Below are 27,906 nucleotides of genomic sequence, written 5' to 3' on the forward strand. Positions count from 1 at the left end.
ATTAATCGTTTTATCGACCTGCAGCTCTCAGATGCGAAGGCATGTCTAACTGGAGATAAGTTAAGAATGAAAATCTCGAGGTTGCCAGTTGTCAATAGAAGTGAAAGTAATGTATTCCGATTTATAGCTTGAAGATTTGCTTTAAGGTATTAAGTTGTTCTTCTTTGAGGAACGTGTAACCAAAAGCTGAATTTGTCAAAATTTAACAAATAAAAACTGATTTTTTTTTAATTTGCGGAAACAAATGAGGGTTACTTTCGGGTTATCTCGTAGGGAGTGTAATAAAAAATGTAGATAAAAGTAAGTTGGAAATTATATTTAATTTTTTTTTGAGTATTTTCAGGTTGAAAATTCATAAAGCGTAGTGTTTATTGGCATTTGTTTTTTTGCGTTTTCTTTGTGTAAGGGGGAAATGTGTAGCCGAGGTTACAGTGTCATTCTCCCGGCGTGTACATCGAGTCTCTCGAACGGTAGGTCTTCACGAGAGGATATCGTATCCCTCTCACATTCTGCCTCAAGTACGCACACAACTAGGATGAGCCCACAATCAGCAAACGATCTCTTCTTAGGCAGGACGCACGTCCTTTCAGTCGGTAACTTGCAAATCGATTTCCCACATGTTCTAGATTCAACACGTTGCAGGCTTAACACCTTTCAAATATTCACAATAACAATTTCATATGATAAGGTGACTTTTAAGCTAAGTTCCATTGCGGACCAAATACGAAATATCTCGTTATTCCGCTCACTGCAAGTGTGCCACACTTGGAAACATAAAACATAACTAAAATGTCATAAATTTAATAATGAACCTATATTCGAAGAATTTGAACACAAAGCTTTCAGTAATTCAGAGATGCTAGGCCCGTCTCCCTTACAGAAAATTTTCTCGGGAGGAGGGCGAATCATCCCTTGAATTGAAAAATTTTTTTTGGTGTTTACAAAGAAAATCCTTTGGCCTAAAAGGCTTAATTTCACACTTGACATGAAATGACCCATTTACAATTGCTCCAACTTAATGTACAGTACACATCAGCTAGCGCATTTGATTAAAATTTGTGTCGAGAAAAAAACACAGTTTTCTTCAGAAGATCCGCTCAGAACATACAATCCTGGCTATCCTGGCTGTGGCACGTGGACATTTATTTCGGCTTCTCTCTATTAACATCCGTATCGTATCAAACGAAAGTAGAAGAAAAAAACATATCAAGTGAAGGACAAAGGCTATCTGGTTGGAAGAACGATTAGCCCGTAAGCCGTAAATTACGCAATTAGGGATTGTGTGTATTTATTGTAGGCCGGCCCGGCAGCCCGGTTGGCGAAAGAAGATATCTCGTTCTACTCGGGGAAAGGTTACTACTGCTTTTAGAGGATGATAGAATTAGTTAGATTCGAAACAGAAAAAAAAGAAACGAAATAAAGCACAGAGAGCCTATCTGCCGTTGGGTTTGAGCTTATGTGACGCTAAGCTCATTAGGTAATGAACCTTACAGGTTCTGGGCTTAGTGGTTTAATTGGAAACAATGGGAAGCCTACTTTGAGGTGTAAGTAAGTTTCATTCCGAACTGTGTTACCACCACAGTTAAAAAATGAAAGCACTATAAGCGATTCTGATCTATTCTAAGGCGACCGTCAAAAATTTGAGAAAAATTAGATTAAGGTCAAGAGCATCCCGTTATCGATTCCTGAAGAGTGTAGTAGTTAGGCTAAGATCTTATTAGATCACACTCATGTTAGATCATTTTATCATTGATTTCGATCGTTCAAACTTCAGACTTTTTCAGTTCGTCAAAAAGCTTTCAAGATGCACTAGAAAATGGGGATCCTGGCGGTGACAAGGAAAAAATAGCCGGTTAATTGAAAGTAAAGTGAATCTTGTTCCTGTTCCACGGTCATCGTCATTGGCAGTAGTATAGCATATCGGTCACATCACAACCGGAGGCGGAAAACTGGTATTTTCTTGAGTACACATTGCGTATGTACATTGTACATATATATGTCTAAATATGCGAAGTTCGTGATGCGCATTGCAAATGTTGGAACCATGGAGAGCGCTACTGATGGAAATATCCGTTGAAGGAAAAAATATCAACGGGACTACCTCAGGGTAGGTCTACCGATTTTTGCGTTTCCTTCGAAAGTAAAAATGATGATTTATTTGACTGGTATCACAACTTTCGCTAAATTTGGTTTCTAATTTCATTAAATTTGATTTATTTTTCCGCTGGGTTAAGGGATTGATTTTCTTGGTACCCGCCCCTAATTTATAGAAGGCATTTTCCCCTTTTCTTCCAACCAAATGACCACTGGCCGGGTATGACATAATTTAATTAGCACATCGTCGGTTTTGCTTTCTAGTTCGCTGATTTTCATAAGCCAGAACTACCAACTCTGAATGTGCGCACATGTTGCATCAGCGAATTGACGACGATGAGAGCTGTTGCTGCTGTTTTGTTTCGATCAATGGCGATGACAACGGACGGATATGAAGCGTGTGCCTCTAAATGAAGCCGGAGGATATGTCCACTGTCCAGCCACTTTGGACGCCCTGAGTGATGTCCTCTTACTCCTATATGCATGTAACGATACGACGAGGCATGAATTTAATCACATCTGAGAGTGTGTTATTAAATTTGTGATTTCCTCCTCGAGGCTGCACGCGCTAATATTGTCGCGGACTGGACACTCTCATTCTGCGATGATCAGATATTTAATTCTGGGCAATAAAATGCGTATGAACAATAATTATGGATCATGGTATTATGTTTAAGATTAACGAGACAGATTAATCAGACAGTATGTTTTTCAGGAAAGACTCATTCCATGTGCAGTTTTTTTTTGTTACTCATTCAAACTCAATTGAATGATTGAAACTTGATCGTGCACACACTACAAATTCATCTTCAAAAATAATCCGTCAAGACTTTTTACGATATTGAATTTGAAAATTGAATCAAATTGCAAAACTTGTCAGACATAAGATAAAGACAGATCATTTCAGGATGAAACTTTTGGAAAAAAAACCTTAACAACAAGTCAGTAAGTAACACATGTGTGCGCGCAAAGCACCAAGCATGACGAACGAGGGGATCCGATCGCGAACTTACAAATGTGCTGAAATAATATGAACTTAAAAGAGGAGGACGAATTCAGAAAAACACACTCTAAAAACAAAGACAATATGCGACGCCGACGTTTATATGTCGCCGGATTTTTTTTCCTTGTTGTTTCAGTTTTCTGGCTGTTGGTTCTGAACCTACAATATTATCCAATTGCTGGGAGAAGATGATCACGGACAATAAATTGATGAAAATTATTTAAATTGCCCCACAGTTTGGCTCGCTGCTCCGCCGGTTAAATTGGCGAGGAACGTGGATTATTTTATGTTCATTGTCTTAGCTGCCCAAAAGGTGGAGAGCCAATACTGTTTTCAAAATCCAAGCTAAACTGAATCAAAAAAAGTTTTAAATTCAAACTTCGAAACCGAGGTCAATTCTCAAAAACATTGCAAACACTATTCCGCAAACAAACAGATGTCGTCTTAAAAATAATTGTTGAATAGCTAAAGCTGCGCACAATTAATCGAAAAAATCACATGTGAGATCGTTGTTTCGATTCTTGTTTTCGTAAGAGAAATGCAAACCTGAAATAAAAAAGCTCCTGGATGCATTTAATAGTGATTTACTTCTAGGAGCCACGAAAATTCAAAATCTCGAATAGGCTGATCGCCGTGGTTGATTCATCTCGAAACACCGCTTATATGTTAAAATATTTCATTGTAATAGTTGCTCTGTATGATCACTTCGGACAACAGTACGCCTGGAGTGATCCTCTAACATTTACTATGAGAGTCGAGTAGTCGTGAATCGTGATCAATAAAAGGCGAACCGAAAATAACATGGAAATTTTCTTATAATGTTTAGAATCAAACCAAAATTTTAGGGTAGATTTCTACATATATTTACTTCAAAAATCAAATGAAAAGTTAATCGATGAAGCCTCGATGCCCTCCATCAAAGTCTTTACAGTGTCATCCGGTATCAGTTTCTCAGTTTTTTTTCCATTTTCTTAACATGTCCTTCTCGTCTTTGACTGTCTTCTTGCTCTTCCGAAGTTCCGCTTAATTATTTCCCAGTACTGCTCCACAAGGCGCATTCCGGACAGTTTAGCGGGTTCATGTCCTTTAGAACAAAATGGACAGAATTGGCCTCATACCACTCCAGGACACTTTAAGAATAGTGGCATGATGCCAAATCTGGGCAAAATAGCTGAGCTTCGTCGTGCTGCTGCAAGAACAACAATAGGCGCTTCTCGGCACTCAGATTTGTAGATCTCGTCATTTGCAATGCCCTTTGTCACGGAATGCTCACTCCTCAGTTCCCAAAGCAGATGGCCTGCCAAACGGAGGCGAACTTCGGCATTTTCTTCGTCTTAAATTTGTCGTCCACATCGAACTTGCTATTGCCGGTGAAAAACTCTAACCCCGGAATTTGCTTTAAATCGGCTTCTATATACGTTTCGTCGTCCACAGCAGCCATATTTTGTCAGCATCTTCTCGTAGAGCTTCCGTGCCGGAGTTTTAGTCGTCGATTGATGCCGCTTGCGGTTTGGGAAGTTCTGTACCTTGTATGTATGAAGTTCAGCTCTCTTCTTTTCTTTCTTGACATAGCTCTGCGGCATGCCGATCTTTTTAGCCAAATCCCGGCTTGGGACGTAGGGATTTGCTTTAATCATCCGCTTCACCGTTCCCCCGTCTTTTTGTTCTCCGGTCCTGGTTTTCTTCCAGCTCCTTTACCGTGCTCCAACGTCAACCGCCCCTGGAACCGCTTCATACTCTGGAGACGGTTGAATGGTGAATGTTCAACATTTTCCCCCAACTGCCGGTGCGACAGGTCAGGAAATTCTGGTGTTTGGAAAGAATTCGTTCTCTCGACTCACCTTGGTTCACCTCCATTTTCGTTGAATCTAAAAACACGACTTCGAGTTTGACCGCATGTAAACAATACACATCAATGAAAAAGTGTGCAAAATTTGGTTGATTTTTACCCAATGGTAAAAAAGTTATGCCCTGTTGAATGTATCGCAATAATTTCGTGCTCGCCCTTTAGTAGTAAACAATACACACCAATGAGAAAGTGTGTAAAATTTCGTTGCTTCTTGTCCAATGGTAAAAAAGTTATGCCCTGTTGAATGTGTCGCAATAACTTCGTGCTCGCCCTTTAGTAGTGATGTTAGCTATCACTGGAACACCTAACCTCTCTAATCTTCATTTATGGATAAGGTTTCTACTTAATAAAGAGATATAATTATTTCTGGTAAAAATGTATTGTTTGATTGAAATATTTGCATTTTCAAGTAGGTATTTATTAAATATTTGATATTAAGTCAAGGAACACATTCCATTACTACGGTGGAATGCTTGGTAGTAAACTTGAATTTCACATTCTTTGGAACATCCTCAGCCTTCAGGGGTGAAATATACCTATCCGTACGTTAATTGGACATTGGATCAATAGAAAAATGTTGCTCGTCTGAGAACACGACGATAAGCTGCTCCTTCTTCAACTTAGACAGAAATAGATTCCAACGCTCAAGTCGCAGTACTTTTATTCGTTCGTTGGCTGGCGAACGGTAGACGATGTGCAACTCGAGACCCCATACACCCAACCTTCAGGGAGTGGTCACATCACCTCTTGTCTTACAACCCCGATTCTACCTCCCCGTGGTGCTAGCCGGGATGCGAGCAACCTTAGCGGAGATCTGACTGAGAGAAGGGGCTCCGTACGCGTCTGTTCTCCATGTCAGGGGCGGCGTGCAACATCCTGGTGGTGCTCGGGACACAAAACAGCAACATCACGACGGTCCTCCTGCGAGATAGTTGGATTAGCTGCGGGCCTTGTGAGCCTTTGACTACAAAAAACACAAGCAACGAACAACAATTTTCGGATTGAAATCGGCAAAGACCCACGCGACTATAAGGACTAGCGCTTGGAAACTTGGAACATGGAACTTTCGATCTTTAAATTTCATGGGCAGTACTCACATGCTCTCCAACGAATTCAAGAGTCGCAAATTCGACATCGTAGCGTTGCAGGAGCACGGTACGAACGCACTATGATGGTCTCGCCATCTACCAGAGCTGCGGCAACACACACGAGCTTGGACCAGCACACACACGAGCATAGTGATGGGGAAGATGAGAAAGCGCGTGATCGGGTGGTAGCCGATCGACCCACGAATATGCCGGTTCAACATCAGCATCATCAACGTGCACAGCCCTCACCTCGGAAGTACCGGTGACGACAAAGACGAATTCTACGAGCAGTTGGAATACGACCGCTGCCCAAAACATGATATCAACATCGTCATCGGGGATTTTAACGTTCAGGTCGGCAAGAAGAAGGAATTCAAAACGACAATTGGAAGGTTCAGTACGCATCAGCTGACCAACGAAAACGGCCTCACCCTAGTAGATTTCGCCGCCTCCAAACGAATGACCGTACGTAGTACCTTTTTCCAGCACCGCCTCTCACACAAGTACACCTGAAGATCACCGTACCAAACGTAATCACAGATCGACCGCCAACATTGAGTCAGACCACTATCTGGTGATGGTGAAGATGCGCCCGAAACTCTCCGTAGTGAAAGACATACGAAACCGACACGCCCGTCTCGCTTAAATATCACACGACTGAAGCAACCTGAGGTCCCGGCAGACTACGCGCAATCGCGCGCGTCATGAGGACCTGCCTCAACTGATGGAACAACCATGCGTGGTTGTCTCTTGAGGTCCAATCCCAGAGTTTGTCCGACCCCACGGTTTGAAGTTACAAAGATAATACAACACCTTCTGCGTAGCGGATGCCGTGGGTGCGCCACGTTCGTGCGTAGGATACTCCACCTTCGGGGGTATCCGAGTTGGGCGGTTTCCAAAAACAGAAGCTGCGGGGATAAGACCATACCTTTTTCGCAGTGGAAATCGTTGGAAAAGGGAATACCCATGGGTAGAGTGGCTCTCGACGGCAACAAATCGGTTAAGAAAGATGGCATCTCAGCTGAACCAATGTTCCGAAAATCAATCATTTCCGATCAGCCATGCTTTACTGCATTCAGAGCCAAAAAATCGAAGCAGTCAATTTTTCCTCTCCAACCAAATCATATAAACAGTCAAGCATACCAACGACGCTGCTGTATTTGATACATTCCCGCAAAATATGATGTGGTAAAGAAGGACGCAGACTATCAGCTATCGAACGTCTCGATGCTGATTTCCTTCCTTGACGACTTTCAACCTTTAGGATCATAACTGATATGTATCAGTTTTGAGCGATCTATGTAGGCTTTCAGATGATTTTTTATTTTTCGCTTTGCGTAGAAGGACAAAATCATGACTAGGTAACCGCAATGAACTGTCCAGCATGTGCTACGACTTTTTTGAACATGTGGTCCTGGTATTTCTTCAGATTTTTCCTTCTGAAACATTCATGATCGTCTATCAATAACGAACATTATCAACAATGATGCGAAGATAGATGTTCGGAAATGATTGAGAGAGCGATGTTCAAAATGTATCACCAAGTATGTCGATAACCGTTGACTTGCCACGTGACGAATAGCAACGGTAGCCCCCGATGGGGCATGGTATATTTTCTTGTATCAAGTTAGTGTTGATTTTCGACATGTATTCAATGGGTACTTTTACCACGTGCGTATCACAGCACTCGGAGATATCAGTATTCTAGCTAGAAACCAATCCTGATTGCTTTTCTTGAGCGATTTTCCGAACATTGAGCTGAACTCATCAAAATGGACAAGGATAAGTTGGTCGATTGCCGACACCGGTTGATGGTCCGGATCTGGGACACAGAACAGCTACCAGAGGAGTGGAAGGAGGGGTGACCAGACTGATCAAGGCGACCATGGATGGAACACAATGCTGTGTGCGGATTTCGGGTGAATTGTCGAGTTCAATCAAATCGCGCAGGTAGCTTCGACAAGGCGATGCTCTATCCTGCATGATGTTCAACGTGTCGCTAGAAGGTGTTATCCGACGAGCGGTGCGCGAAATGCGGGGCACGATTTTCAACAGATCCATTCAATTTATCTGCTCTGCCGATGATATTATGATATTGATATAGTCAGCAGATCATCTGCGGCGGTGGAGGGGATCTACCGCATACTGAAACGCGAAGCAGGAAGGATTGGGTTAATGACTAAGACGAAGTAAATGCTGGCCTGCGAGACCGAGACCGACCGAACCCGCTTGTCCAGTTTAATAACAAGGTCACGATCGATGGCGACGAGCTGGAGATAGTGGAATACTTTGTCTATCTCGGCTCACTGGTGACCACAGACACTAACACCAGCCGTGAGATCCAGCGCCGAGTGATCAGCGGAAGTCGTGCCTTCTATGGACTCCACAAGCAACTGCGGTCGAGAAGACTCAGCCCTCGCACAAAGTGTAACCTGTACACAACGCTTATTAGACCGATTGTCCTCCACGGGCACGAGACTCGGATATTGCTCGAGAAGGACCTGCGCACACACGAAGTATTCGAGCGACCAGTGTTAAGAACCATCTTTGGCGACGTGCAGGATGACGAAGTGTGGAGGCGAATGATAAAACACGAGCTCGCGCGACTCTACGGCGAACCCAGTATCCAGAAGGTGGCGAAGGCTGGCCGGATACGCTGGGCAGGACATGTTGCGAAAATGCCGGACGACTGTCTTGCAAAACAGGTGATCGCTGCCAATCAGGTAGAAACGAGACAAGCAGAGGCACAACGAGCGAGGTGGTTAGACCGAGGGCAGCGTGATATAGTTAAAGTGGGATGCCCGAAAAGTTGGAGAACGGTTGCCATGGACCGAGTGAATTGGAGGAATATTGTTCATCAGGTTATGACGTGAGACAGGGAACTATGTAAATAAATAAACACTTTTCTTGATATAAACATGATTTTAAAACCTACTCAACCCGCTCCAAACCCATGCAATTCTACTCAACCCGCGTGGAGCAGATCTCTCTGATTTAAGCTTTTTTTTGTCAGATTTAAGCTTTTTTCAGATTGAAGCTTTTTTTTCTCAGATTTTAACTTTCATCTCCAATGCTCTCAAGGCAAAAAAGGTTAAATATCAGGAAAAATGCTAAAAAACAAGAGTCACTAACACTTAGCAAATAGATGTTGGTCACACGATACATAGACAAATCCTATATCATTGCAGCCCCCTGCCCGTGCTGAACAAAAAGTTGATATGTGATGATAATGCTTCTAAATAAAATTCTACCCGCTCATTTTCACCATCCTTCAGTACTTCTAACTTTCTATCTGTCTGTAAAATTTCAAATTCTCAAGATGTTCTTACTTAAAAGGACATCACTTTTAACTGTTAAGGCCGATAAATCTATTCTATTCTATTCTATTTTTATTTGTTTAAAAAGGACTTTGACCTTCGTGGTCATTCACCCTCTGGCCGATAAATCAAGTAACAGATATTTGTAACGTTATTCAAAACTATATCAATTGTGCCCGTTTTCTGATACTTCATTTTAAAATGATGATTAATAAGGAAATTCGCCGGTTGGCTAATTCATTGTCCTGCTTTCTCTCCTTTCCAGAGTATTACCCTTATTTGGAGCGTCGAACCACAAATCATGCTGCTGCACCCATAATAGAGTCCTCTCGTCGATCGTTTGAAGACTTTACAGACACAAAAGGTTCACAACAGTTTAACAGCAAGAGAACGAAAAAAAAAAGTTGAACTGAGCCTCGCCCGTACGTAGAAGAGCAGAACCAAAAAAAAACTTAACAAAACAAAACATTTGTATGACAACCCATCAGCAACAACGGCCGTCGTTCCAAAAAAATAAAGAGTCCTGGTGGAACAGCACCAAACCAAACGAAGTGGATAAACGATTGGTGGAACGGAACAGAACGCAACCGGCCAAATAGAATATTAAAAAAATAAATAATAACAAAACACACAACAAGAACCCGGCGAAAGGCTCTTCCTAACAATCGGCAAACCAAACGATGATATCTATGGCAACGAGAAATTGAAAGACTCACTTTTGTTGAGTGAGTGAGGCCACAACAGGAGAGTCGACATTCTGCGACAGCGACAGACAGATATCTGGATAGAAAGACGGAACAGAAACAGGCAAGAAAGGACCGACCACGAGTCGAGGTGACCGATTCCTTTCCAGCTGCTGGCTGGCTGGTTGGTCTCTGACAGGGTTTGGCACTAGTTGGCCAACCGTCGAGCCGTCGAGACGTGGTAGAATTTTCGTCGTCTTCGTCGTAAGTTTCGTGTGTGATGAGAAGTTGTTTTTTTTTGTTGTGAGCCGGTTTCTTGCTTGCCGCCCAATCAGAATTCGTTGCACGTGAAGTGGTGAGGAGAGTTGCTGAACCGTGAAGTGATGCGTGGGTGCGTGGGTGTCTGAAGTGTTGTGAGTTGTGTTTGAGCTGAAGATGCGATCTTGATCCTACCACCCTGAGGTAGGGGGCCAGTTTGAGGATCAACCGACCAACCAAAAGCACTAACTAGTGATGGTCTGCTGCAGAAGGTGTGCTCAAAACTAAAGAAGGTGTTACGGTGCGAGAGCTAGAGGATCTACATATTACGTCACATCACATTAACGATAAGCGTCACTCAACGGCAGCGGCGTCAAAGACTTGACGATTTGTGTCGTTGCATGAATTTCTATATTTGTGTTTATTTTTTCGGACAACTTCATCATTTCCATCAACAAAGGTGCGTCGCAGTTCTGTTTTAAACCTGTGTGTGCAGCTGCTGTTAGTTCAAAGTTTACATACCGCCAGGAGGTTGTTTTGCGAAAGCCCATATTTACACGGAGTGTTAGTAGGCTGCGATAAGCTCTTCGTAATGTAACTTTGAGGTGGTCTTTTTTGTGTAGTGTAGTGAAGCCTACTCTATTCGACCGAATTTTCGTCGTCGAGTGTTATTTATCCCTAAGGCAAACGTCAAAAGTGTGCTATTTTTGGCCCCCGTCACTCACTCACTTACGGGAGAAGTGCGTCGAATAGATCATCATCAACCGACGCTTGCACGTGATTCGAGAGCGTTCGTTGGCTGGAAGCGAATGTAAACGTGACGGAACGTACATACTTATTCGGCTGGTGCTAAATTTATCCCCTCGCTTGAAGCCATAGATCATAACGGATGATCCATCGCCAATCTTGGTGAGGTCATAATCGATGATCGAAGGGAAAGGTGCTGAAAAATTATTGAAGGGAGTTGATGTAGTAGAGCAACAACACATCTGTGCTGTTTTGAGTGGTTCCTTCTTTTTTTTTGGTTTTCTTTTAAGAGGGAACCCTTTCTTTTTATCATAATTGGGGCAGTGTTGGGATCTGGGATTAAAATTATCTTTCAAGCAAGTGCAGTCGAGTGATTTAGTAAAGTGTTAAAAGAGTGAGTTCTTAAAGGTTTTTTACCCTAATTTCAGTGATCAATTTTGATTATCTACAAAGAAGAAAAAGTTTCTAAAGTGGTTTTGATGAAGATTTTTGGCGGGTAATATTTTGAGAGAGAAAAGTGCATATTTACAATCTAAAAGTGTTGAAAGAATAGGAGATTAGCTGGTGATTTAACACTTATTGAAAGGAGACAACGGCCCAATTATGAACGGCGTAACGATGATGGACGAAAACGACGTGGACATCAAAAGTCCTATCCGGCGGCTGGGATCGACCCGGAAGCTGAACTTATTTAATAGTAAGTCGGATTTTTTTTCAGTAATTAATTCTTTTAGAACATTCTTTTTTACATAAATTTTAAATGACATCAACTTTATGCATCTCCATTTCTGGTATCGCATACAGAGCTGTTCGCGACAAAATCTTGAAACCTATACACCCATGAAAGAGGTTGCAAAAATCCAATGCCTATTGAGCAAATCTCTGTACCGAAAATGCTCTGAAAAGTGTAATGTGCCGTGTACATACCATATGTTTGAAAAAGCACTACTGACATAAAGACTCGAGCTCCGAAGCTAAATCCTCACTACATTTACGCGAAACAAAAAAAAGTACATTTTATGGGATTTACATCCTATTGGATAATTTATTCCTAAAAAAAATAGTGAGAATCGAACTCACTTCAACATCTCATCTCTGCTTGCCAGTCCGATATCTTAATCAGTGCACCATTTGAGTTGGTTAGCAAACGAAAGTTTATTGTGATAGCTTTTCTTGTAATAGGATATGGGATATGTTTTATTTGGTTTCTTTCAGACATATGCAATGCGGTTGCGCTGATAGGACAATGCCAGTTAATAGAAAGCTTGTTAATGCCAGTCCGGCATAGGATCTTATACCGGTTATACCGGGTATTCCACCTCCAAGAAAGTTCATTATTGGAGTAGAGTCTGAATTCTGGATGTTCACACGATCAGTATTCATAAAATATGCTCCTGTCATTGAAAGCAATAGAATACGGTCCAATAATGGAGGTGCAGGATGTGGAATCCCACAGGGAGGACGCAATTTTTTCAACAATGTTTTTCAATATTAATTTTCTTCTGACCTATATTTTCCTGGAATTTCTTGTTGCGATAGTTTAATTTATCTAATTCAATAAAATTCATAACTTTAAGATTCTAAGAAAGTATCGTAGAGCTTGCTGAATTCATGTTGATCCATTGCTGGGGTCAATTCGTTTGGAAAATATCAATTTTTGCCGAAACTACCATATCGAACTCGAATTACAAGTTTTTATTTTGCATGATTGTCTTTTCTATTTCTTTTCTTAAGGGGGGGTAGGGTCTAACGGGTATAAAAAAACACCATTTTCACGATTTTTTTCTAGAGCTATCGTTCAAACAAATGTATTCAATTTTTTTGCATTATACAAAGCATTGTTAAAAGAACATTTAGTGATTTTTTCGTAGAAAAATATTGAAAATTGAGCCGGTGACGGAGCACTTTCGAGGATGCCTTTTAGAAAACATGATTTGCGGTGGACACTGTATCTCAGCACAGAATCATCTGAAGTCAAAAAATCAGAGCAAAATATTTTTAATAGATGTTTGTCTGGACCCCAACGTTTTCATTTAACTAAAAAAATTTTTTATGAAATTTTTGTGGCTGTTTGAACTAAAAACTACGATTTTTCACGAAAAAATCCGCCATTTTTCACCTGTAAAATTTCCCCAAAGTAAAAAAAAACAAAAAACAAAAACGTTGGGGACTGGTATTTAATACGTAGAAAATATCTTCCAAATTTGAAAAGAATCGGATAAGTAGTTTTCAAATGACGATGTCCACGGATTTTAAAAATGTGCTTTCGAGAAAAACGCGTTTGAAGTTTCTGCTCTTCCTTTCTTGCAGTATTAGATAGGAGGAGATAAAGGCCTATAACTTCTACAGTTTTGCTTCAATTGACTTGAAAATTTGATAACACATTCTTGAAATGTTTTACAATAAGAAAATAAAAAAATAAAAAAATCGATTTTTTTAAAGTGTTAGACCCTACCCCCCCCCTTAAAGCAATCATAACGCATCAACTGTTTGAAAACAGAATCCAGCATACCTTACTTGGATACTTCTTCGATTCGAATCCACTGAATAGTATTGTGACATGAATAAAACACATAAAAAATGTCGGTGTCAAGTGAGTAACGATATGCGCTTTCATAACTTTACATCGCACTAACAAGACGTTTATAGAGTGCGCCCGGAAAGTTTTTAAAAAGACATCTGGATTTATGATGTCTGTTGTTGTTTCCTCGTCCCTCCCAGAGCTCCGGTAAAGCACTCTCATTGGGTAGAATGTCGGCGGTGATACTGTTTTGCAAGATGAAATTCTTCTGATGCGTCGTCCTGTGTGTGAGATCAACCGATGCAGCAGCAGCAATCGTCAAGTCAAGACGACGAGTTGTGTTTAAAGTCAAGTTGGTCATAAAATTTTTAATCATCATTCGTTCTTGTTAGAGGGATGCGTTTGTTGGCTTTGGCCAATGGTTGACAGAAATAATTCCCAATTCTCTCCGCAACAGCAGAAGCGCCTGGTCTGGTCATCTGCTTGCTCGAAGTAAGTAAGGGTGCCTGCTGCTGATGTCCCCAAACGAGCTAGCGCGATAAATCATTCCGTTATGATGGGGACTTGTGGTGGCCACACGCAATTTATTATTGGATCTTGGTTGCTCTTAAGTTTTTTTTAACAGTAGTGGTTTAGATTAAAATAATAGAACTTCTAACATTTTCAATACGTATCGCGGCTTGAATGTTTATGATTAATTGATTAATTTTATTACTCACGTATTTTGACCGGAGAAGTGTTTTTGTTGAAGGTAGCTCATATCTTAAATTACAACACACGAAACCACACGTTTTTAACCGAACATTCAGTCACGAGTCATACTTTAAAGATTATCAGCTTCAAGCTTCAAATGAGCTGATTAGCCAATGCATTACGACTAGCCAAAGCTTATCATTCATCTGTTGATTGGTTCAGTGACCCATTTCGACGTCAAATAGTAAAATTATCCATATGGATTTAAAAAAGTAAATTTTAATCAACATATAATGTGGAAAAAGCTGCGCGGAAGAACTCTTACTCCAATCTTGCCGTCATTCCCGCATACAAACCTATAACTAGCAAAAACTGGCGGCCTTTGTTAAGTTTTCTGATATGGAGTCCACATGAGAATGAACTAAAACGTAACTAAACAATACTGTTCTTCACATCCTAACAAACATTTTTGAAGGTATATTTCACCCCAACTTTTTAATACGTTTTCTATACATTATATGTAGAATGATCGTATAAAACTCGAAAAACACAACATTTACCTACCAAAGGTATTATACAAAGATATTTTTAAATTTTAACTAAAGCGATAAGGACTATACGAATTAGACGATATTCGAAAAAAATGATAGCTGAAGTCATTAACAACGCTACTGCGAATCGCAATTTCTACCAAATGAGTGAAAGGTCGTAACTAGGGTTACTTGAAGTCGGTCCCAACCGGATATGTTAAAAATTCCGCCATGTTTGCAAATTCTTAAGACGATTTCGCTCACTTGTTCTTCCGCGTGGGCTCCAAGTGAAAAAATGCAAGAGCGCACAAGTTTTTGCTCTCAACGAATGCGAAATTCGCATTGCGCACCGTGACCAGTGGCAATATTTGCTGCTTCTCTCATTGAACAATTTTTTTAAAACTACCAACTGATTTTAAGCAATCAATTTTAAGTTATTTCTACGCAACCGGGAGATTTTTGACATTTTCTTTAGTTTGCATAGTTTTAGTTGATTTTGTATGCATCCCAAATTAACATAATATATGAAACAATCTAATTAATTTACAAATGATTTTCTTCAATTTTTTTTGCACACACATATTTTAACATAACTAAATGATTCATTATGATGGTTGACAGGTTTCGATGTATTTTGATGAGTAATTGTATTGAAAATCCCTATGTAGGAAAAAGAGGGGAGGTTCCTTACCAATTCATTGTAAAAAGTTACAGAACTCGAACGATTTTCAAACGATTTTGTTTAAATTTGGCGCAAAATGAAGTTTTTGATGTCATGAGGTTATTTTAAGTACCGTTTTTATGAAAGGGGGGCTCCTATACAAAATATACAGAATTATGATAAAATTCGAACGATTTTCAAAACATTGTTATGAACATTTCATGCGATGATTGATTGATTTGACATACAATTTTTGCTGAAATTAAATGATATATTATATTGAAATACTCTTTGCGTTTTAATTCATGAGAGCTCTCATCTTAAATAAATTAACAAAACAAAATTTCTTAGTGATTTTTAAGAAATTCGTTACATTTTTCGACTAAGTGGAAAAATTATTGTATTGAAAGACTCCTTCAATTTTCACACAGGTTTAATTTTGTTTCTCATTCATTGAGATAATTTATTGAATTATTTTAATAAAGATCTCTCCCATTTTTTTGGGGTGGCTCCCATATATTTACAACCAACATTAAGCATTACACCAATTTTTGACTAATATAGAAGGGTATTTGGGTAGGAAAAATATTTCTTCGTTGATTTTAGATTCCTCCCTCCTTCTAGAAAGAGATAAAAAGAGAGGGGAGGTGGGCTCTCATATATTTTCAAGCATAACCTGAGAACTAATCAAGCAGACCAAATTTGGAATAGAATGGTAAATATTTGGATTCGAGAAATGATTCTATGTATGTTCGTGACCATCTCCCCTCATTCTTCCATAGGGGAAATGAAAAGGGAGAGGGGGGCTCTCCTAATTTTTTCTACCTAATTCAAGAGCTAATAAGGCAAATGGAACCAAAATTGGCATGGGAGGGTTTTTGAGTACGAGTATAATTTGGTTTGGATTACTTATTTGAAAGATATTTGGTATCGGAAGGTTATTGGGTACGATATATGTTTCTAGGACCGTTTGAAACCCCTTTCCCCCTTTTTTAAGGATAACTATACCTAATCAAAGAAAAGAAAGTTAATTTTTCATGAGAGAGTATTAGGGTACAAGAAACGTTTCTAGGATGATTGGAGACCCCTCCATTGGGAGATATAAAAGAATCAAATGCTCCAATACATTTAATATCATACTCATACAAGGCGTCTATCCCTTCTTTCAGGAAGGAGACGAGAGAAAGAGTGAGACTTTTTTTATTAATTTTCTTTCGCATAACTTGAAAACTAATGAAGCAAATTAAGCCAAATGATGCATGTGATACTATTTACAGTTACAAAAAATGTTTCTATGTTAATAAGAAAACTGCTCCACATTTGACACATTTGGGAGAGCGGAGGGGATCCCATACAAGTAAAACATACCCTTTAGCATAACTAAAGTGCTTATGAAGCAAATGAAGGCAAGGCTTGAAAATGCTAATTTAAGATAAGGTTTTGAAAGCAGAAAAAACTTTTAAGAAGGTTGGAAATTATCTTCTTAGTATTGCATTTCGAAGCTAATGTTGCAGCTTCCATTTTTAAGAATAAATTTTAAATTCAAATTTGACGTACTAATAATGTAAATAATTTTAAAAGGTGTGTGCATTGCAACACCTAGTCTTGGCTTGTATAAATTAGACCTAATAAAAGACCAGGAATACAGATGGCATCAATTCGCTGATTCTGTAGAAACTATACCTGTAATTCTGACTAGTTGATTTAAAAATAAAGTACAGCGGTTCCAATTGGTTTTCTAACTTATTGAACACCCTCTTGAAACTTTCTGAAACACTTTTCAAAGTGTAAAAGAACGCATCCCAAGTAATACAAATTAAGCCAACTGGCTTTTTTTAGTTTTATTACTGCTTTATGAAGACTTTTCCATAGCATCCAATTTTTAAAACTGTTTTATTGCAGGAAATGCTTCATTTATCGTGTGTTTAAAAAGTGGCCTGAAAGTTTTACTAAAACTTCAATAAAACACTATCTTAAGAATGTTGTAAAAAAGTAGCAAAAATATTGCTAAAGCTTCAATAAAACACACTTCTTCTCATTAAAGACGAAAAAATGAAGCTTCATCACAAGCAGAATGCTCATTCCAAGCTTTCATTAGCCTCAACAAGTTTTAGAAAATATAATCAGAATGAAGAGGTTAGTCTACTTACAACAGCGATAAAAAGCTCAGTTGACATAAGCAACAAAAACACTATTTGATCATTGCTGGATAATGCGGAGGTTTAAGACCTTTTTTTTCTTGTAGGGGAGAGCCCACTGAGACCAATAGTAGATCTATTGTGGTAATTACCCCGCGTTACTGTATGCTATTACGCTCACCTGCACTATGGGTTGAAGTGACAGTTGATTGCTGACTCAGGATTTTATCTCAATCGGGTATGATATCAAAGATGTACGATACAACCTTCTTAGGGCTGATATGCAACCATATGTCTTGTGCGCTTATTAACTTTGCCCCAAGAACACGCTTTCTTCTCTTAAGGAGGGCGCAGAAGTTGCATAAGAGATGCTCTGCAGTTTCTTTTTCGAACCCGCAGAACCGACAGTCGTCGTTTTGAATAATGTTTATCGTTTTGAGATGCTGTTTTGTTGGACAGTGTCCTGTCAATAGACCAGTGTAAGTACTTAACTCGTGCTTACTTAAGTTCAACATGTTTTTGGAGAGTCGTGCGCTTGGTTCAATGAATCTTTTCGCCTGAGTTTCTCCCTCTGCTGTTCTCCAGTTGGAGACAAGTGCTTTCCCAGTTCTTGAGTTCCATATTCAAGGCACTCCTAGATACTCCGCAGAAAGGTTCAGGTCCAATTAACAGACCCTGAGATCCTTCCCTAGCTAGCTGGCCTGCTTCTTCGTTCCCTAGGATACCGCAGTGGCCTGGAACCCAGAATAAAAATACTCTGTTCCGTATGGCCAGGTTTCTTAGTGCAACAATACACTCCCATACTAGCTTGGAGTAACATGTGAAAGTACTTAGTGCTCGAAGAGCGGCCTGACTATCAGAGAATATATAGATACTTGTTTACCTGTATCGTCTTTTCAAACAGGCTAAAGTACATTCTAAAATTGCTTGAACTTCTGCTTGGAACACTGTTGGCCAGTTTCCATAGGAATTGAGATCCTGAGTCTAGGTCCGAACACCCCTGCCCCAGTTCTATTATCCATTTTTGACAAATCAGTAAAGAATTTTATCGATCCGGAAGGAACCGCAGGTCCACCTGACTCCCACACTTCTCTATCATTGATAGTTACATTGTATGGTATGTCTAGATTGAAAACGGGTTCCATCCAGTCATCGTTCTTTTCAATGAGGGAGTTTATTTTAAATATCTCTAGGCTTTTTAGGTGTCCTGTAAGATCCCCCTCATAGAGAGTTTTGTTTTTGGAGAGTCTCAAGGCACTACGTTCTTCCTCTAGCACAATAAATTGATGTAGTGGCAGGATATTTAGTAGTGCATTCAGAGCCTCGTTTGATGTGCTTCGCATAGCGCCAGTTATAGCTGGGTTGCTACTCTTTGAAGCTTCGCTAGTTTCTTTCAGGCCGTTTTGGTCCACCACACTAAAGAAGCATACGAGATTTTGGGTCTTATTATAGCTGTAAATATTCAATGGATAATTTTCGGCCTTAGTCCCCATTTTTTCCCTAGAGGCAAACCCATAGAGCTATTGTAGCCTTGGCTATTACATGCTCTAACTGCGGATTCCATGACAGCTTTGAATCTAGTATGATGCCTAAATATTTCACCTCCCAAGTAACACAGATTATGCCAACAAGCATTAGGAAGTTTTATTATGGTTTAATTATGGCATTTTTTTGTGCAGCTCGTTTTATGGCGGTTTTATTATGGTCATGCAGAATGCTTATAATTTTTTTTCGACCATATGTTTTTAGATGGTTTTGAAAACGCTAATAAAACTTTTATTAAACATGCTGTTTTAGTTATTTTGAAAGAGTTGTGAATGCTTTTTTTAAACTATAATAAAACACAAACCTAGAAGTTTGCTCCAAACTTTCTTTTGCATGTTCTATAATAGCACTCAGTGCATGATTATTAAACCGCCATAAAACTTAGTGACAGTTCTTGATCAAGATGTCAAAACAGGACACGCTCAGATAAGATAGCACATATTTGAATTGGAACTCCCGTTTTTACACATTTTTGGTAAGTTATGCGTGTTGGTTTTGAGTTAAAATTAAAAAAAATACATCTTTGAAAACTTGAAATCACCGAAAGTGGTATGAATATTTTTACAATATGAGTATTGAGGGAAAAGGCCCAAATAGTAGGAAAAAAATTGTGGCTTGACGCCATCATTAATTCAAGATGGCGGCTTCCGCTTTTATTTTCAAAGCTGTAAATTACTAAAAATATCGCGAAACCTTCACAATATGGTTATTAGGTGAAAGTAATAAACGAGTAGAAGTCAAATTTCGTTGCCCGTCGCCATCTTAAATCCAAGATGGCGGCTACCACTCAACTTGAAAATACTGTAAATGACTGAAAATCGCATAAAACCTATATTATAGGGGTATAAGTTGAAAGAAATCAACCGGTAAAAGTTGAATTTCGCTATCTGACGCCATCTTGAAATCCAAGATGGCGGCTTCCGCTAAACTTTAAAATGTAGTGAATGACTTAAAATGACATGAAACCCAGGTGGTAGTGGGTGGAAGGGCTTAACGAGTAGAAGTCGAATATTGCTATCTTACGCCATCTTGAAATCCAAGATGGCAGCTTTCTATAAACTTTAAAAATGCTCTAAATCATTGAATATCGCATGAAACCTCCAAAATATGGGTGTTTGTCAGTTGGGATAAGCTATAAAAAGTTTATTTTTGCATTCTGACGCTATCTTGAAATCCAAGATGGTGGCTTCAGCTGAACTTAAAAATACTGTAAATGAATGAAAATAGCATGAAACTCCCAAATATATTGTATTGGGTGCTAAGGCTAAATGATAGAAGTCAAATATCTCTTTTCGCGTTTCTCTGAAAATCTGTAAGTGACTGAAAATCTCACAAAAACCACCACAATAAATCAGACGGTTAACAGAAGCAACATAACCTTATAGTTTTCGCTAGAATAAGACCAATACAATTTAAACATAATAGCATGATAGCAATAATAGAATTACATAAATGGCAAAAAAAACAAAAACTATAAACAAAACAAGAAAAGTGCTAAATGCATTAGAAACATAATGAAAAAATAATAAAAGTGATTTAAAATGATCTAAATTGTCTAAAAATAGTAGTTTTAATGTAGTATTACGTGAAAAAAGTTGTGTTCAAGCGATTTTCATTGATTAACAGTATTTTAAATTCAGTGGAAGCTGCCATCTTGGATTTCAAGATGGCGTCGGAAGGAAAAAAATTGACTTCTAGTTTAGCCCTTTCACCCAATACCCGTATAGTGGTGGTTCAATGCGACTTTTTGTCAGCATTAAGCATTAAAAGTTGAGCGGATGCCGCCATCTTGGATTTCAAGATGGCGTCTGATAGCGAAATTCAACTTCTACTCGTTTAGCCCTTTCACCCGATACCCATTTTGTTGGGGTTTCATGCGATTTCAAGTCATTAACACTATTTTAAAGTTCAGCGGAAGCCGCCATCTTGGATTTTAAGATGGCGTCAGACAACGAAATTTGACTTCAACTCATGATTTATTCCACGGGTCATTCAAAACCAATCCCTTTTCATTCAAAAAGTCTGTCCTCATTTACTGTACTAATGATTAACAACTCAGAAATGAGGAACTCAACCTTAGCGTGTAATTGGTTGGCTTGCGAGAGAAACGTCAAATCGTAGCTTTTTTTGGGGTCATCATTAAACCATAATAAAACTATGAATTGATCACGCCATGTTGGTTGCAAAATCGAAGGGCACAAAATGACGCCATGTTGATGGATTCACAATGCAAGCATTGGAAAATATTTTTTCAGGCCTTTCTCCATCAATTCCATCATGATAGACCATCAGATTTGACGAGGCGCATTTATTTTAAGATACTATTTCATATACATTTTACCTGAAATCTTGACTGGCAGTAGAAAAGACGCTCAATATATGGTTAAAACATTGTTTTTTTAGCTATTAATTTTACCAGATCATATCTGAATAATGCAATCATCATTCATCAACCATTATGGTTGCTGGAAAAAATAAAAAAAATCTCCGAGAACTGACAGAACCGAAAAAAACAAAAATTTCTAACATGCTTTATAATAGCTTTTTAAAAGCTTTGGTGACCAACATTGATGACCAACAATTATATGTCTTGATGACGTTTCTAGGGTAGGGCCAAATAGCCTGATTTTGGCTTTATTAGAGTCCAGGTGATGTTATAGAATGCGCTTTAGCTTTTTATGAAGATTAATGCGATAGTCCAAACGATATTTTGCTGACCATCATAAAGCTTAAATTGTTACTTGGGCTGTGATTCGAACTTAGCACTTCCCCGTCTAATGTTAGTCGTTTTAGTGCAGTTTTTCGTCTCGTAGTGAATGCTATCACAGTAGTTTTGGAAGGGTTAATGTTCAGTCCCTCTTCCCTGCACCAGAATAGTGCGTAGTTAAGTGCAGATTGCATTCTATAGACAACACATTCTCATGTTTTCCCCGAACTATAATAACTACGTCATCAGCAAAGCCAATAACTTCGAATCCCATAGATACAAGTTTGTTTAGGAGGTCGTCCACGATCAGTGACCACAACAACGGTGATAGAACCCCACCTTGGGGACATCCCTTAGTTGGAGCGGCACTGATCGTAAGTCCTCCCAAGCGTGCATAAATGGTTCTATCTATCAGCATAGTACTAGCCCAGTCAACAATTGCCGAGTGGCATCCTCGTCTTTTCATAGCTGTTTCGATTGAACTGTGAGATGCGTTGTCGAATGCCCCTTCAATGCCTAGAAAAGAAGCGAGTGCTATTTCTAGGGTCTTTTCTGCCTCTAGGGTCTTTTCTAGTTTTTGTGTTAAAGTATGTAAGGACGTAACCGTTGACATACCTTTTTTGTTTAAGACCTAACAGATTGAGTCTTCTTTTGCGTATTGTGCTATACAACTTATTCTGATTGAGCTTTTTGGTTTAAATAAGTTATTGGCTTGGATTGGATACATTTCATGCTAAAAAACATTTAAGATCTGACTAGTTTCGAATCAAGAAAGTAGTTGCCTTTAAAATAAACTTTGACTTTTAAACTATAACTTTCAGAAACAGTAATCAAACAAGACCCGTTCTCATTTAATACCCACTTAACTGAAAACCCAAAACAAAAATTAAAACTGTTGGATTATTTGGTCCACGGTTTACTAGTTTCCACAAAAAAAAACATAAAAAGCAAACACTAACACTGACTAAAGTAAATCTTCTTAGAACGATGAAAAAACGAATCCTTATTATCTAGCTTTCAGGCCAGGCTTTTGATGACAGAAAAGCTATTCCAAAATAGTCAAAGGTTATTTGATAACAATACCTACTTATTATTTAAAGATAATTGGACATCCTCATAGTCAAAAGAAAATTAAACAAATAGTTGCATGAATGTCTTTTGCCAAGTAACAAATCGAAATGTTCTCATTTACTTATTGCGATAAACTTCTCTCCATTTAGAGCAACGTCAAACGAAGCTGTGATTCAAGTGTTATTATAACTCTCATAAAGCTGATTATTGAAATTGTTTTATTACAACATTTTTCTTACTGGCATAAATAAAAATTTAAACTGTTTTACAATTGCTTTAAGATTTTCAATATCAATTGATGTTGACTGTGAAACTCAATCGAATTACTGAAGCCATCTTGCTGAAAATAATAGTATAATACTAAATACTATCTTTTTTCAACAAATTTGACAATATTTGCAGAATTATTTGTGGTATAGGTAATGAATTTCAAAGCAAAAAATTCATCATTTAAGAAAATTTATATTTTCCTTAAGTTATCATTTGTTATTTAAAAAATCCTTATAATGTGGTCAAGCTTGATTTTCTTTGAGGTGCGCTTATGTTTTGATGCTATTCCGTATATATTCAACCAGAAATCTAAAACATAAATGCATGAAAATATTTTTAAAATTATTTAAATGCAATCTTCACCAATCACCATATGCTTGCGAGAGAAAGTGATAACACGAGAAAAAAAACACCGAACAGAAAGCTCCCACAAAAAAAATTCTGTTAGATTGCATGGCGTGTTTTAAAAGAGTTGTGGGTAATTTTAAGAGAGCTCTGACGGGTTTCATAAAGCTATGTCTAGAAAATCGAATAAAACTATTCTGTTGGATGTTTTATTTTAGCTTATAGAATTAGCCTTAAAGACGTTGTCAAATCAGAGCCAACTAGTCCATATGTTAGCTTTAAAATACTTGTGCTAAAGCATAAAATGCGCTTTGGTTTTGAAGAAGCTTTAGGGAATAGTCTTAAGCGAGCTGTGAAAGTTGGCATAAAACTTAAATTGTTTTTTGGAATATGATTCATTCCATTTTGACCATTCCGACTTCATTTTTTTCCTCCTTCTTCTGTTCACATTTCACCTCAAACCCCTGAATTGTTAAAAAATAGTAATGCTCTTAATTATCCAGAAAAAAAGAGAACTATTAATTTGCCTTGCAATAGCATGGAAAAACTGACCTGGGACTGGAAAAAAAACCTAGTTATGTGTCAGAAGATTTTAAAAGGTGTGTTCATTGGCAAATTATCTTCTAATTTTAAGGAACACTTCTGACTCTGAAGTTCCTAAATCAGAAACGTTTCACCCATTTGTTTCACTCAACACCGCGCTTCAGCGACCCTCACAGAAACCTTAGAAATTCGCCTCACTCTGTTAGGTTCATCTGTACATCTGTAGTGACATCGCCACCGCCACCCGTCACTTTGAATGAACTTAATCAAAATAAATTGCATTGTTTCAAACGATATCGTTCCTGTTTTACTGGCGATGCGTCGCCGTTTCGTCATGGCCATCATGGAAGGTTAACCGCGGCGGCGGGAGCTCAACGCCATTTTCTACGGTTGACCAGCTCGGTCAGAAGAATTACGGTTCCTAATGGGATGACGATGCCTGGCCTGGCCCGGCGATGATGATGATGAAGCCCGGCTAAAGTGGTTCCATCGTTATTGGCCCCGAAATGGGGTCAACATCTAATAGTCCATCCCAACCGAGGCGAGGACCTGATGCAGATCGAGGGAATCCATACTTAGTTATCTTCGTCTCACAGTTGCTGGATTTATTAGAATTGTTCAAGAATGTTTGGACACAGAAGTTTGATTTTGAACCACTTTCGCTACAATCACTATTTTGAGTTCAAAATTAGGTAGTGAATTGTTATACTTAAACTTAACGCAAATCACAAATTTGAATATTCAAATTTAAATTCTGATTATTCTGAACGAATCTAACTTAGATAAATATGTAGAGCGATGATAACAATCACCCAGGCAGGGATAGTTTCTAGATGGTCCGGACAAAAAAGCGCGTAACAAACAACTGGCCCTTCGAAATGTCAAAATGACGCTTTGAACTTGGCGGCTGCTCTATGCCGCCATTTTTACTGATATGGGTGGATAAGGGAACCGTTTTTTTTTACTTGAGGCGTTGATTGAAATGTTGAACCCCAGAGTGCGAGCTCTGATAGACAGACAGTCTCTCTCGACTAGACATGTGTCAATTAAAACCATCCCGGGGTGTCGAAATACGATGAGATACTGGTGCGTAGATAATGAAACGAAAAAGCATTCCGACAACAACTCAAAACGATAACTTTGGCTCTTTAGCCTGAATTGAACTGCATACATCACTTATTAAAAAAGTTTTATCTTACCCAATGCTTCAAGCGATCTTTCATAAAGCAGTACCTAAAGCTGACGAATCCATCAACGAATATCCATTCTGTCATTGACATTGGCCAAGGGGCTGTTCATGATCACGTTCAAGTAAACAATCATGGGTGGGATTTCGCAACACGAGATTCATCTCGATCGGAAGGCTGGAACTGGAAGTGAGCTTTTGTTGAATTATTGCAACCTTCTAAAAACAAATACCGTTTTGTTTACAGAGGGCCCTGAAATGGGAGAGGGATGTTATTACTTACCAAACAACTTGACGAAAACTTTGGAAGAACACTTTTTCTGTAATGCTTTCCCAAGACGAGACCCGACCGTGGAGCGATTGGAATGATTCCAAAAAAAAACATTCTAACCGTAGCTTTTCGACAGGGAAAATAAGCAAATCCTGCTTTATTTACTAAATGTTGCAAAAACCCACCCGGTTTCCTCAAACCAACATTCGTTTGGATTTGATGGTGGCAAATAATTAACAATCGACGTGTTGTTCAAGTGTTGGACTTTTGTCATGAGCTAAGCGATGGGTAGAAACGAACATTCGTGACTCAACTATTTATGTGGTTCCAAATTACACATTAAAATCATTTAAAGTAATTTTTTTCAACACGATACCTGTAAATATTTACCCTACTTGAGACTTGTTGATAAACTTTTCTATCATTTGAACCAATCTGCCATTTACTTGTTAGGCTAAGTGTTTCTACATTCTGGATAAGATACGGTTCTTCATCCGAACTTGCAATTTGTGATAACCAAAGTCAGATATTCATTGTCTTGTGTACATATTTCAACACTATAGGATTTTGTTCTGACCACTTTCAACCCTCTATTCGATTTTTGAGGGATGATATTGTACATTAGACCGAGTCGGTTGGGGGATCATTTTTAAATTTCTCAAACCCTGGAGTCTGAAAAACTTTTTTTTTGCTCAAATTTCACCCATGATTTTTCGCAGAATTTTTAAGTAAGCTTTACATGACATTTAGGTTTGTATGGGAAAATTGAATATTTTTTACTGAAACAATCAACATCATTTAGTTTCTTCTGTAGAGCATGCTAATAGTTTTTGTACCGATATATAAATTTGCTAAAGAATTTATTTCGTTTAACAACTTCCTCGAATATTGTAACTTCGTATCTTATTAGAGAAAAAAGTTATTAGTTCTATAACAGGAGCATGACTTTTGGCATTGAAAAACAATAAATTCAATTGACATCACTGCTGGTGCTTCGCGGAATATTAGCATGAAAAAAAGTCATGCAATACCTTGCTAGGCACCCAGCAATGATGTCAATTGAGTTTATTGTTTTTCAATGCCATAGGACTTGCCCCCATTCAACATCTAATAACTTATTTGTCTGATAAGATACGAAGTCATAATCTTGGACAAAGGTTTTTAGAGGAAAATTTCGTTAAGTAAATTTATAAATTGGCACAAAAAACCATAGGTAGGCTCCGCTCCACAGAAGAAATAATAATTATGTTGAATTTCCAGTACAAAATAACCAATTTTCCCATACAAACTTAAAATTCAAATTTACTCATGTAAACGTTACCTACTAAAAAAATTTGCAAAAAATCATGGACGAGTTTTAAACCAAAGCGAAGCTTCTTAGACCCCAATGTTTGAAAAAAAAAAAACTTGTTTTATGTCCTCGTGATACCGTAAATAGTTTTCTCGAAAGCAGCTGAACCCGAGTATAAGATCCGAAGATCTGAAAAGCCGAAGATAAACTACCTTGAAATCTCCATAACATTATAACATAAAAACTTCTACCGAAAAATCTGAAATAATTTGAAAAATTTATTCAGCCGTTTTTAGACATTTTGAATACATAGGTTTGACCCCAAAAGTTTGTGATCACTCCCAAGGCTGGATTAAGGGGGAGGGAGGCAATAGAGGCAATTTCCCCGCCTCCCCCAGCTTAGGAGGTTTATCTACATTACTTCAATCATACTACTTCTATTTCTACAAATTTATGAAAAGAAATCCAATCTAGAAAATCGGAATGAAAACTTGAAATATAACAACTAAAGCGGCTCCCGTGAAATAATATTAAGAATAGTTTTTCTCTTATATAAGTTAAGGGGGCCTCTACAGTAAGCAGTGAAAGAGTTCTCCTGCATTTTTTGGGCTGAGAATATCAAAAACTTGGTGATGAATTTCAAAATTTTCAACCCAAAATCTGGACACAAATAATGTAAACCGAGTTTGAAAAAAAAAATAGAAGAATATGAAACAAAACACCTCAATTTTGTTTTCATTTATCGAAACATGTCAGTCAGGATATTCTGTACAGAACAGGTAAAATATAGAAAAAAAATCTGCTCATTTTCGTTACATACAAACGTTTTGCACAATAATAATGTTTATTATAACGTTAACTTTCCAAGTATAGTTACTGCACTAAAACAGCAGCTTATTTCGTCAAAACTGGTTCACAAAATTTCAAAATTTTACCCAGGCAGTACCCGGGTTAATACCGAATATTATTATAACTTTTAACTTCTCAATCATTATTATTGAAATTTTCGTTGGTTTTAAAATTCTAACTCCGTTTTCCTCCCTATTTTCGAAAATAAAATCTTTAAAAAAAAAACTGGACCAATCGACAGAGTAG

The 27,906-nt window shown here is 38.3% G+C and overlaps 1 protein-coding gene across 6 annotated transcripts in view; it reads left to right on the forward strand.

Annotated features, from left to right (window-relative positions):
• LOC129743608 (SLIT-ROBO Rho GTPase-activating protein 1-like) overlaps nt 1-27,906 on the forward strand; it is a 290,035-nt gene that overhangs the window by 29,560 nt on the left and 232,569 nt on the right. The window contains exons 2-3 of one of the 6 annotated variants that reach the window (XM_055735675.1): nt 9,617-10,447; nt 11,468-11,736. In XM_055735675.1, the coding sequence (XP_055591650.1) occupies nt 11,643-11,736 (94 nt within the window). In that variant the 5' untranslated portion in view covers nt 9,617-10,447; nt 11,468-11,642. Of the gene's footprint in view, nt 1-9,616; nt 10,448-10,615; nt 10,753-10,896; nt 11,233-11,467; nt 11,737-27,906 lie in introns of those variants that run through there. The other 5 variants (XM_055735676.1, XM_055735678.1, XM_055735677.1 and 2 more) reach the window with 5 other exon arrangements.

This window comes from Uranotaenia lowii, chromosome 2 (genome assembly GCF_029784155.1).
Source record: "Uranotaenia lowii strain MFRU-FL chromosome 2, ASM2978415v1, whole genome shotgun sequence".
Classification (NCBI taxonomy): domain Eukaryota; kingdom Metazoa; phylum Arthropoda; class Insecta; order Diptera; family Culicidae; genus Uranotaenia; species Uranotaenia lowii.